Below are 13,152 nucleotides of genomic sequence, written 5' to 3'. Positions count from 1 at the left end.
CAAACTCTCTAAAACTTGAAATGGAAAAACAAATATGAAAAGAGAAACACATATAGCTCCCATGTATCTCGTCTCAATTTGAACTTACAATTCAACATTTTACCAAATCTGGGTTGACTTGTTGATGGAATACCACTATGATCATTGATTTCAGTAACTCACCTAACTACTTATGAAAAGCATGGGGGAGAAGAATAGCATCCACAGCATAACCTGACACCTTATTTGCTAAGAGGAGAACGACCCAAAATAGCACATAAAGCAAGTGAAGACGCTGCTAGCTTGGGCGGCAAGAGACGGAACAGTCACGGACGGAGGCAGCGGACTCTTTTGGGCCTTGAAAGAGTTTACAGAGCCCAGTAGAGAGCCTTCCATGATTGCTTACGTACATAATACGTTGCGCGTGGGCCGCAAATGTTACACGAGCGCAGGATGAGATCCGTGTTTGCTCAGCCATCACACCCATAGGTAGCTACGTTGCCACGTGTCTTACAAGGTTGGGTTCTACAAAGAAAGCATCGGAATAGGATCATATCATGTCAAATAGCCCATCAAGAAGGCAAACAAATAGGCCAGCAAGGTTGGACATCACCTAGCAAGAGACCTGACCGGATCTCCCTGCGGAGTACAAGCATGGCAAACAATTTCTTCACACCCAGTACAGACCTGCAACCTCCATTGAAACCATCAATAGATCCCATCTCATGGCAACACGGTTCATATAAACACCCATCAACTTAATTCTAAAGCCTGATAACAGTAGCTGTCTTTATAGTTGTGATGGGCATCATGTTAATGTATATAGATACAATAAATTTCATGACTTCTCTGACAAAAACGATGGCTACCCACTGGTTGTCTAATATACACATCTGGAGGACCTTCAGAAACATATAGCATCTATAATTGTAAAATGGCAGGCCTCACTAGGTATCCATTCTCGGACGGAGAAGGAATCAGCCAAGGAGATTTGAGTCACAAACCTTCCCTTCAAATAGCATAAATTCGATCAACCTCAGATCAGAAATATCAGAATTATGATGCCATGAGTTTGAGCCACTCCTCCTTGCTGATTTCTCTCTCTTCCTGATAGTACGGGCGACCTTTGACTTCACTACATAGTAAGTCATGGTCCCCAGAACTCCAGCCATTATCACCCCACCAATTAGTGTAACCAGGATAGCCGCCCACTGCAAATGCTTACCCACCACAATGTATGAGGAGGCGATGAATGCAACAGTAGTGCACACAGAGGCCAGCCACATCAACTTGTTGATCACGCCCACGACCCGTCTCTCTGCTTTTGTTTCCCCCCTAACAAGCGTTATCTGCACCACCACCACAGCCAAGGATGTAAAAAGGGCAATACCATTGAAAATGAAAAATATTTTGAATGATAGATCAGGGACTGCTACTGCCACTCCATTGTCAGTTCCACCAGGCACTCCATTCTCAGTTCCACCAGGCACCGTAAAGATGGCAGCAAATGCCACCGTGGCAAAGAGCACAGCAACCACTGTCACGGAGTTCGTCGCATTGTTAATGCCTGCCCTATGGAGTTTCCTGAGCTCCTTGGCAATCCCATGGACGTTCTTGTTGGTTTTTCTGGTCTGCTCCAGCTGTGTGTGAACATCTTTCTTGATCTCAGTTACAGTCTTCCGCAGTTCATCTCGAGGCTGATTTAAATCATTTGCCCTGACGGCACCACAGCGAGATAAGCATTCCTTGATTTCAGCAGACTCTTCAGAGAGAGGTAGGCCTTCAGCTATGTCAAAAGCTGTTTGTGGTCTCTCGTCAGTGCATTTACATGGGTGTCAGGGAGAAGTAACAGAACATCAACTATCTGCAAGAATAGAGGTATGAATCTAGATTTAGCAGCCAAACAAGAAATGCAAATTCCTTATTGCCGAAACTATTAATCTCATCATGCAAGATAGTGGTGCACCTATATTCTTAGGTGATTGCTATTATTATTTTACGGTAGATTAAATTACAAAATGTTTAAAAACCAAATAAATGCATAACCAAGAGGGTAAAATTTCACAAGTGAACATATTTAGAGAGAATTTCTTAAAGAATTGCATTTTTCCAGCAAATTTTATGCTGACAGGGTTGGAAAAAATTCAGGATTATGCACTGACTTTCACATAATTTCAAGGTAACCAACTGCAAAATTCCAATCCAACACATGAACATCATAGCAGAATTTCAAGATGGTAAGTGTTTGCTGTTCCATGACCAAGTAAATTGCAGAAACATATGCACATTTTTTTCCCCCCAATAGTGACAAATAAAAGCAAACAGTGATAGAGAATAAAGCAGATGAGAACCAAAGTACCTCGCTCATATTGATCATATTTATAGGCCTTCCAAAAGATTATGAAGCGGATTATTTAAAAAAAAAAAAAAAAACTAAATTTCTTGACCCTTGAATTCTTTTCCATTATTATTATAAGATGGGTGATCCATTCTGAATCTACTTCCACCATGTTAAAACAACTTGATCTATAAACGAATGCAAACTCGAAATGAGATGATATATTTGGTAGTTCTAATCATGATGCCTGGAAGCAGATTATACAAGATAGATTATAAACTGTCACCAAATAAAATGGTATGAGTGGGCGAAGAGATATTCATCAGGATGTGCTTGGTCCAGTTTATTCTTAGTTATACAACTAGTGTACATAGGAAGGAACTGAAATACTTTATAGAAATTAGTGAATATAAAAACAGGAAAACTCTTGACTAATTTGATTAAAAGATCTTAAATTTATGAAAAATGGGGAAAGAAAAGGGAGAAATGCTGTCAAAAGAAAACTACTCTATCATCCAATTCACCAATCATTGCCAACTAATTTGACAACAGAGTGTTATCCAATGCTTCAAATTAAGTATCTTCACTAGTTTGCAAAATAACTGATAAGAAGGAAAAGTTTAAAACATACTTCGAAGTCTCCAGTTCCAGCCTATTTTACAGGTGTCAATGCTTAAAGCAAAATGTAGACAAGGAAAATATAGAGACGGTGTTAATGTCTGAACATCAACATGTAGGAAACTTGAACGCAGCTAATCTCGGAATATGCATTTAAAGTTAGAGTAACAAGACAACAAAAGCACCATAAAGCAGTACCTCTGCCCTCTTCTTTCTTGTAGCAACATGCAATGCTGTGTTCCCAGCTCTATCTGGTAGCATCACTATAGCTGGATCAGCATCTAAAAGGGCTTTGACAACTGCGGTACTTGTTCCCTTCACTGCCATGTGCAAAGCAGTTTGCCCTTTCTTATCAGTCCTTCGGGCAAGCTGTGGATCCTTTTCTAGCAATACTTTTGCAATTTCAACATGCCCTTGTCGGGCAGCAAAGTGCAGAGCATTTTTCCCATTGTTTTTTGGCAGCTCAACTAAGCTAGCATCATGTGCTAGCAACAGATTCACTATTTCAGTATGCCCTCTTATTGCTGCAGATATAAGGGGAGTTGCATTTGAAGGGCCAAATGTTCTGCAAAGGGTTGGGTCATGGTCCAAAAGTACCTGGACAATAGCTGCAAATATCTAGTTAGTAATAGATATGCTATGCAAAAGAAGAAGAAATAGAGGGGAGAGAAGGGGATGGAGGGTGAACCTTAAACAACGAAAAATAGAGGAGAGAAGAGGGAAGGGAGGCTGCTTAAACAACAATTCAACAATTACAAATAAGCAGAGCATTTAATTTTTTTCTAAATTTAGAATATCACCAAAAGCATGGATTTGTACACGCATTTAATTTATGCATTTATGCCTACGCCATCAATGGCAACAGCTAACAAATAAATATAATCTTCAAGTGGATAACATCCAGGTTTAGAGGTGAAGACATGTCAGCTAACACATTCAGCATAATATTTGGTCAACAGAGCCGGAAGCACAGGATTAAACTAAAGAATCTGAGAAACATAAGAGTTTTTGATCCATTGTAAAAGGGCACAGAGCTTCCCAACTTCTAACAATCTGACAGCAACAATGAAGAATTTCAGAACCCGTAGGACCAATAATAAATAAAGTGAAATCATTCATGGAGGAGAGAAATGGAAAGGTTACTTGGTCTGAGCTAGGTGTAACTTAATGTTGACCTAGAAGATCAGCTAAAAACAAAAGCAAAAATTTGATAACAACAAAATTTGCAAACCTGATCCAGAAAGAATCATCAGCAAGAGAGAGAGAGAAGAAAACAATTTTTTTTTGGTGGTAGAAGAAAACAATTATTAAAGCATGCCAAAAGGATGACAAAGAGAAAACTATTGTCATTTGAATGCCTAAATCCCAATGAAAAATAAAATAAAATAAAGTAAAATGAAGCCGACAATCAAGTTATATCACTGCAGAGTAGACGATGGGGAAATGCAGATAACGTTATTGCAAACTGAGAAGTTTGGACCATTGATAAGACATACGTACCACCTGCCACTTACATATAAACCACTAGATGTCTTTTATTCTCATGAATATCATCAACAGACACACACTAGGATGACTGCATCAAGGTATAGATTGTCACAACATCATAAATCAAATAGATTATAAAAATTCTTGACAAAAAATTGTTGGTACAAGTAATTAGTGGTTGCCTGCAACTTTCACTGACAGAAGTACAAAACTCTCGTATCTTTCAACTTCTAAACCAAAATTCAAAATTCAATTTCAGCATGAACCTATTCTTAGATTTTACGACCAAGCAAGTGACACTAAATTCATTTGCGATGGAAAGGTAAAAAAGCATGCAAGTTAAGTTTCCTATTCATATGATAGATCGAGCACATCCAAGCTCCAAACCTAGTGGAGAGAGAGGGATGGATAACATTTTATAAACAAGTACAAACAGATGCAGGTAGACACTCAATTTCCAAATTTTACCAATTAAGAGATGGATTAACATCTTTCTGGTGTTTCTAATCACTCTCAAATCCTGCTCAATTTCAGTTTTTTTACCCCCTGAGGTCAGATATCCGGGATGAAACATAAGTTGTATAGCAAAAATCTCAACTTGGTATTGCAGTTCTGAAGTATCTCCTTATAGTTGTGATTCATTGTGACTTGAGAAACTTATAAACCATAGGGTCAGACCAGCATAACAAATAAGAAATGAAATCAAACACTCTAAGCTCCACTCACCTAGGTGCCCTTCTCTCACAGCGATATGAAGAGCATCATAACCTGACCTGTTCTTCCTCACAAGACTCTCCCGGTTAGTGTACTTAAGCAACTCGACGACCACACCAAGAAACCCCTTCTCCGCAGCTATAAATAAAGCAGTCTCGTCCACGTCGTTGACATCATTTACCACCGCCGACCGAATCTCCGCCACCTCCGCATCAAATTCCGCCCCGACGGCCGTCCCCGTCATCAGGGCATCGATCTGGCCGAGGATCTGCCTCACGGCCGCCAGATCCCCTCGCTGTGCTGCCAAGTGGAGCTCGGTGTCGTTGTGGCGCCCGGTCACCTGCTTCACATACTTCTTTTTCCCCGAGTTCGAGAGCACCAGAGACGGCGACGCCTGGTCAAACCGGTTCCCAGAATTGGAGAGCACGAGAACCGGGGTAGCGGGCGACGACGGCGACCCCTGGTCCATCCGCTTCCCGGAGTTGGAGAGCACCAGCACCCGCCCGCTGGCGGACGCCTCCCGGCGCATCGGGGATGCCGACGGAGAGCCCGGCTCCATCTGCTTGGCGGAGCTGGAGAAGACCAAAGGCGGGGAGTACGCCGCCCGGGGCGACGGCGACTGGAGCGGCGAGCTGGGGCTCAGGCCTGGGCTGGAGTTCGTCGGTCCGATCTCCGGATCCCTCTCTCCTCCTCCATCGAAATCAAAGCAAAAAAAAATCAAAATTGGATCGAAAAATCGGAAATTTAGACATGGAAAGAGTGGAGAGAGGGGCTACCCTTCTCCATCGCCGTCCTACTCCGCGATCGGATGAAACCCTAGATGCAGATCGCCCACGCTAGGGCTTCGACGCAATGGGTGTTGGAGAGAAAGGAGGACATGGTCGAAGCGCACAAGATAGACTGAAGGGAAGACGGGGACGGAGGAGGAAAGCGCACAAAAAAAAGAAAGAAAAATCTTTTGCTTTTGCCTAGTTTCTATTTTCTCTTGTGGAAAATTCGCATAAGACGACAAGCTACTTGCAATGGGTGGCTGCCCGTGGATCGTGTCAGGTACGGGTGCGACTTGACCTGGAGTCCACTCCACTGGACTTCGTTGGAACCCAGATGGAACCTAGTTTGGCATTGGTCTGGAAATGGTCGGGTCTTGGTTTTGGGTCCATGCATCCGGATTCTTGGACACAATTTTACACGCTCGATTGAGGTCTTTTTTTTTGGAACCGCAGGAGACCGGTAACCTGCAATTTTTTTTTTTTAAATGGATGGAGAAGAACATTACATATTTTCATTTATATTGCTCGGATTCATACCTATTTTACCCTATCTTCAATTTTTTAATTGATTAAGTGACAAATTTATCATTCTAAAGCAATACCTATATTTTTTAGTTTATTTGATGCGTCACTATTGTAAAAAAAACCATGACTCCTATGATATTATCCATTCAGATTTATAAAATTTATAATTTTATTTTTTAATAAATATTTTATATGTGATGGATGATTTTTTTATATAAATTATTTTTTTAATTTATAATTAATATAAAAATGATGGTGTTCCTCCTCTATACCACCATGATTTATCCTTTATAGCGTTATACCGAGATTTTATATTACAAAGACACTGAATTTTTCGTTGCGCTAATTTGGATGCTGAGCATGCATTTCAATCAATAGCACATCGTTTTATCATTCGATCGCCTCTATCAAAGTATGTTTTGACCAAGATGGGTGAGCCTGTGTCCCATCAGTTTTACATTCATAATCTTTATTATTTTATTATTTTTGTAAAGTTCGATTGCCATCATTGCCCACCTCAAACTTCAAGGATTATTTGAGAATAAACCAAATATCGTTATGCGGCATGGAAAATAACAGTCAAAAATGAATAAATAAATAATCATATTATTTTCCAAGTTAATGCTATCAAGTAAAAATTTATTATTCTATTTACTATAAAAATATGATTTCTATAAATATATGATTTAAGCCATGTAAATGTGGGTATGTTAAATAATGATCATTATTTTGTGTTTCTTGTACTTGATCAACATGTCATACATGGATAGAAGATCATGTAATACGTAGGCTTTGGTGATTTCTGAAGCTCTCCTATTAAATTTGTAGTAAAATTTTTATTGCATTATGCACAGTGATTGATGCACATGGAGTCCCTCTCGCCCCACCATCCGGATGTGATCCAATCACTGTACATATGATGTACAAAGAATTGCTCTGAATTTGTAGAGTCTTCAACTTAGCTTGTTTGTCCTTAGACTACCTATTGGGATATACCGACGGACGATCGACGAACGACTCCGACGGATCGATCCCGACGGATGACTCCAACGGACGATCCCGACCGACCCCCGACGGACGACTCCGACGGACGACCCCGACGGACGACCCCGACCGACGACCGACGGACAACCCCGACAGACGACTCCGACAGACGGCTGCCGACAATATCCGACCGAAGGTGTGTCGGATAAACCGAAGGTGTGTCGGCCGAACCGACCCATGCTGTTTCCGACCGACCGAGCGGCTGGATCCATATTACTGACTCACTGTCGGGGGTAGCAGCCGACGTCCGACTTAAGCAAGACACCAGACCAGCCGATGGTGCCGCCGGATCATCACCCGATGTCCCGACAGCCGAGTACCGACGTATGATCGGCCAACCCTCCCAAACGCCGTACGACTACCAGAAACTGTCAGTCCTGACAACGGCATGCGGCACTGCCGCCTAGGGGCATTATCCCACCTAAGACATGGGGCAACCCTAGCGATTTGACAGCCCCACGACGATTTGACATCCTTACGGCGACTCTGACAGTCCTCAGTGAGTTGACAATTCTTCAATTGTCCGCGCCATTAATGACGGCGCCATACCATGCTCCACTATATATATCGGGGAAGGCAACAGTGCTAGAGGTCCCTTCGAAACTCTTGGACTTGCTCCCTCTCTCTCTATCCCTCTCTCGTTGAGCTCCTTGTCTCCTTTTTACTGTTGCCTAGTCTCCTCTCTGACTTGACCGTCGGAGGGTCTCCACCGGAGCCGCCTCCGATCAGCGTGGACTTTCTTTTGCAGGCGCTCGTTCCCGGCGACCAGACGACGAGGGGATTGGCCGCAACAGATTGGCACGCCAGGTAGGGGGACAGGACCTTACGGTACACTATCCCCACAGAATTTGAGATGACAAAGACAAGGGCTTAGCGATTAAGGGTTACCGAGTCGGCGAGGCACTCTTCCCGCCGGGAAGAGGCCTCTCCTCCACCCTCCGCGGCGGAACCCAGTTCTCCACACCCCGCGGTGACCACGGAGGCGCAAATCGCGGCGATCGTGCGGCAGATGACCGTGCTGACGGATGCGGTCAAAAGCCTCCAACAACAGCCGGTACGGCTGCCGCCATCACCGGTCGGGCAACCGGCGGCACGTCCGATGCCCTCCAGGAGCAGCCGCCGACGCCCGCATCGATCCCCGTCGCCTCCGCAGGAGCACCTGCCGCAGCGCTCCCGTAGAGAGGGGGGCGGCCGCGGCGCGAGGCCCACAGGTCCCAACAGCTTTCTCCCTCCCAGCTGGAACGAGCAAGGAAGGAGAAGCGACCGCGGACGCCGTCCGCCTCCCTCTCGGAATCTTCAGGAGACTCCACTCCTGGGGTCTCCCAACACCGACGGACGGACGACTACGAGCGTAGGTTCGAGGAAATCGACCGTCGGCTTACACAGTTGCAGATGGACGGACAGAAGTCTTCAAACGATGTCGACTTCCAGACCGCCCAACCTCTCTCCCGACTCATTCTCGACGAACCGATCCCAAGTCGGTTCAAGATGCCGCACGTGGAGCCCTACGACGGCTCCACCGACCCGATCAACCATCTGGAGAGCTACAAAGCTCTCATGACGATTCAGGGGGCTACCGACGCCCTCCTTTGCATCGGCTTCCCTGCCACGCTACGCAAAGCTGCTAGGACATGGTACTCCAGTCTTCGATCGGGAAGTATCCACTCTTTCGGGCAGCTTGAGCACTCCTTCGTGGCCCACTTTAGCACCAGCCGAAAGCCGCCCCGAACATCGGACAGCCTTTTCTCTCTTAAACAAGGGGAAAATGAGACGCTCCGATACTTCATGGCGTGGTTCAACGCGGCCACACTCGAGGTTCGGGACCTCAACGAAGACATGGCTATCTCGGCCATGAAGAGGGGGCTAAGGAGGTCCCGTTTCACATACTCCTTGGACAAGACCCTTCTCCGGACATATGCCGAACTGCTGGAGCGCGCGTACAAGTACATGCGCGCGGACGAAGGAGCTTCCGATCGGCGCGTGACTTAAGGCAGGGCCGAAAGGAAAAATGGAAGAAAGGTCGGGCCCATGCTGAACCCAGCAGGCCCTCCACCGATAGACGGGTCTTGCCCCGACGATGGAGTCCGAGACCGACGCATCGCAGGTATGACTCCTACACCCCTCTCCCCGCTCCTCGTGTGCAAATCCTGATAGAGATCGAAGGAGCGGAGAATCTACGACGACCTCGGCCTCTGAAGGCAAAAGGCCCCGACCAACATGACTCGGATCATCGATCGCCGAATCAACAGCTCGATCATCGATCGCCGAAATCGATGGCCTCGGCCTCTGAAGGCAAAAGGCCCCAACCAACATGAATCGATCATCGATCGTCGAATCAACGGCTCGATCACCGATCGCCGAAACCGACGGCCTCAGCCTCTGAAGGCAAAAGGCCCCGACCAACATGACTCGATCATCGATCGCCGAATCAACGGCTCGATCACCGATCGTCGAAACCGACGGCCTCGGCCTCTGAAGGCAAAAGGCCCCAACCAACATGACTCGATCATCGATCGCCGAATCAACGGCTCGATCACCGATTGCCGAAACCGACGGCCTCGGCCTCTGAAGGCAAAAGACCCCAACCAACATGACTCGATCATCGATCACCGAATCAACGGCTCGATCACTGATCGTCGAAACCGACGGCCTTGACCTCTGAAGGCAAAAGGCCCCGACCAACATGACTCGATCATCGATCGTCGAATCAACGGCTCGATCACCGATCGTCGAATCCGACGACCTCGATCTCTGAAGGCAAAAGGCCCCGACCAACATGACTCGATCATCGATCGCCGAATCAACGGCTCGATCATCGATCGTCGAATCCAACGGCCTCGGCCTCTGAAGGCAAAAGGCCCCGACCAACATGACTCGATCATCGATCGCCGAATCAACAGCTCGATCACCGATCGCCAAAACCGACGGCCTTGATCTCTGAAGGCAAAAGGCCCCGACCAACATGGCTCGATCACCGATCGCCGAATCAACGGCTCGATCATCGATCGCCGAACCGACGGCCTCGGCCTTTGAAGGTAAAAGGCCCCGACCAACATAGCTCGATCACCGATCACCGAATCAACGGCTCGATCATCGATCGCCGAACCGACGGCCTCGGCCTCTGAAGGTAAAAGGCCCCGACCAACATGGCTCGATCACCAATCGCCGAATCAACAGCTCGATCACCGATCGTCGAACCGACGGCCTCGGCCTCTGAAGGCAAAAGGCCCCGACCAACATGGCTCGATTGCCGATCGCCGAATCTACGACTCCGTCGTCGGCCTGATCGTCGAATCATCGAACCAACGGCTCAATCTACATCTCGATCATCGAGGACATATCGGATTCTACGACAGAAATCGAAGGGGCGAAATATCTAGGACGGCCCCCACCTCTGAAGGCAAAGGGCTTCGACTAATGCGGCTGGCTAACTTGCCGACTTAGCTTCGACTAAGAAGGGCAAAAAGCCAAGACGACCGCAGTCGCATTCGCGAACTAGTCACGATCGGTCGAAGGATATTCGGTTTGCTACCGTTTATCATACATCCCGACGCATACGTCCGACCAAGGGCCGGACAATGGATATTCGACTTGCCATCGTTATCCTATCCGAATACGTCGGACGCTACTCGACTATCAGATTCTGCGGAATGATCATGTCGACGAGCAACGTTCGGAGGTTAGCCGACCTCCGACCTGACGTGCATGCTCGACCTACAGTCGGGACGACCGATATTGGATCGTTCGTTGATGTGATCGCCAGAGTCGGGGCAAGACGAGATGAAAAACCACTCCTTTCGTCCGAAGCCGTCGCCCACGTGTTCATGCGAGCCAACACGACATCGGACTCAGGAGTAGGGGGCAACTGTTGGGATATACCGACGGACGATCGACGAACGACTCTGACGGACCGATCCCGACGGACGACTCTGACGGACGACTCCAACGGATGACCCCGACCGACCCCGACGGACGACCCCGACAGACGGCTGCCGACAATATCCGACCGAAGGTGTGTCGGATAAACCGAAGGTGTGTCGGCCGAACCGACCCATGCTGTTCCCGACCGACCGAGCGGCCGGACCTATATTACCGACTCACTGTCGGAGGTGGCAGCCGACATCCGACTTAAGCAAGACACCAGACCAGTCGATGGTGCCGTCGGATTATCACCCGATGTCCCGACAGCCGAGTACCGACGTATGATCGGCCAGCCCTCCCAAACGCCCTACGACTGCCAGAAACTGTCAGTTCTGACAACGGCATGCGGCACTGCCGCCTAGGGGCATTATCCCACCTAAGGCATGGGGCAACCCTAGCGATTTGACAGTCCCACGGCGATTTGACACCCTTACGACGACTCTGACAGTCCTCAGTGAGTTGACAATTCTTCAATTGTCCGCGCCATTAATGACGGCGCCATACCATGCTCCACTATATATATCGGGGAAGGCAACAGTGCTAGAGGTCCCTTCGAAACTCTTGGGCTTGCTCTCTCTCTCTCTATCCCTCTCTCGTTGAGCTCCTTGTCTCTTTTTTACTGTTGCCTAGTCTCCTCTCTGACTTGACCGTCGGAGGGTCCCCGCCGGAGCCGCCTCCGGTCAGTGTGGATTTTTTTTTGCAGGCGTTTGTTTCCGACGACCAGACGATGAGGGGATTGGCCGCAACACTACCTTAAGTGAAAAATCTTGATCGTGTGTTTCCATTAAGGTCACTTCTGATTGCTTTCGAGTTTGCATGCTTGTGTCCTATATTGCGGCAATTAGTTCCGATTTTTGCCTCTACTAAACTGTTCTAGGGGTTAGCACATCGACGGAATGAAAGAACTAGTGCTCTTTTTTTCAGGATGCTTCATGCATCCTATATTGGCCTCATGGAACAAAAATCACATGCGGTGGGCTTCTCTGAAGCACATGATAGTGTTCCTATTTTGCCATATTTTTTCTTAGCATCCACCTTAAAATAAAAATCTAAAATTCAGAGATTTCTCTTACTAATGAGTTATTAGTCTCATGGCTAAAGGAGAAATTACACACAGCATCTTATTTCTTCCTTATCAAACTTCTCCATTTGTTCATTGTATCCGGTGTTCATGAAATTTGAGCAATAAGATGTATGTAATTTTTTATATTAGATAAAGCTAAAAAATTGATGAACAATATGTTCTGAAAATTAAGTACTGATTAATCAGGATATTTGTATTAGCTTATCATGTGATTTAAGTTGCTTGATGTATATTAATTGATCATATAATAAATATAAAAAAAGATTATATTTTAAAAATTATAGATCGATTTATTTAGAATTGCATATTAAATCATCATTGGATATACATCTAAAAATCTTATAATATGCATCAGGAAGTCGATGAGCGTGTATCATTTATTTAATGTACATTGATGAACATACTATTTGAAAATTATATAATAATTTGGTTAGAATGTATTAAATTGTTAGATGAGTAATTTGGTGCATGTATATTATCTAACTGCATACTGTATCATAAATATTATATTATAAAAATTATATATTAATTTAGTTAGAAGTGTATATTAATTTGCTAAATGATTAATTACTTGGTGTATATCATTTGATTATATTATTTAAATTGATAAAAATATATTTTTAAAATAAAAAAGAAATAAAATATCACATGCAACTTTTTTTTTTCTTTTC

At 45.6% G+C, this 13,152-nt stretch overlaps 1 protein-coding gene across 1 annotated transcript; it reads right to left on the bottom strand.

Moving 5' to 3' along the window:
- Window positions 1–716: 716 nt before the first annotated feature.
- Window positions 717–6,076, bottom strand: LOC105044508 (ankyrin repeat-containing protein ITN1). The gene is given in 6 exon segments (XM_010922438.4): window positions 717–1,019; window positions 1,022–1,783; window positions 1,786–1,843; window positions 3,134–3,543; window positions 5,150–5,827; window positions 5,914–6,076. Coding segments are annotated over 6 exon segments (1,947 nt in total). The 5' UTR covers window positions 5,924–6,076; the 3' UTR covers window positions 717–990.
- Window positions 6,077–13,152: the final 7,076 nt, after the last annotated feature.

The sequence above is a fragment of the Elaeis guineensis genome, chromosome 5 (genome assembly GCF_000442705.2).
Source record: "Elaeis guineensis isolate ETL-2024a chromosome 5, EG11, whole genome shotgun sequence".
NCBI classification, from domain to species: Eukaryota; Viridiplantae; Streptophyta; class Magnoliopsida; order Arecales; family Arecaceae; genus Elaeis; species Elaeis guineensis.
Note: the sequence above shows the minus strand (reverse complement) of the source record. Positions and strands in the feature narration are given on the sequence as shown.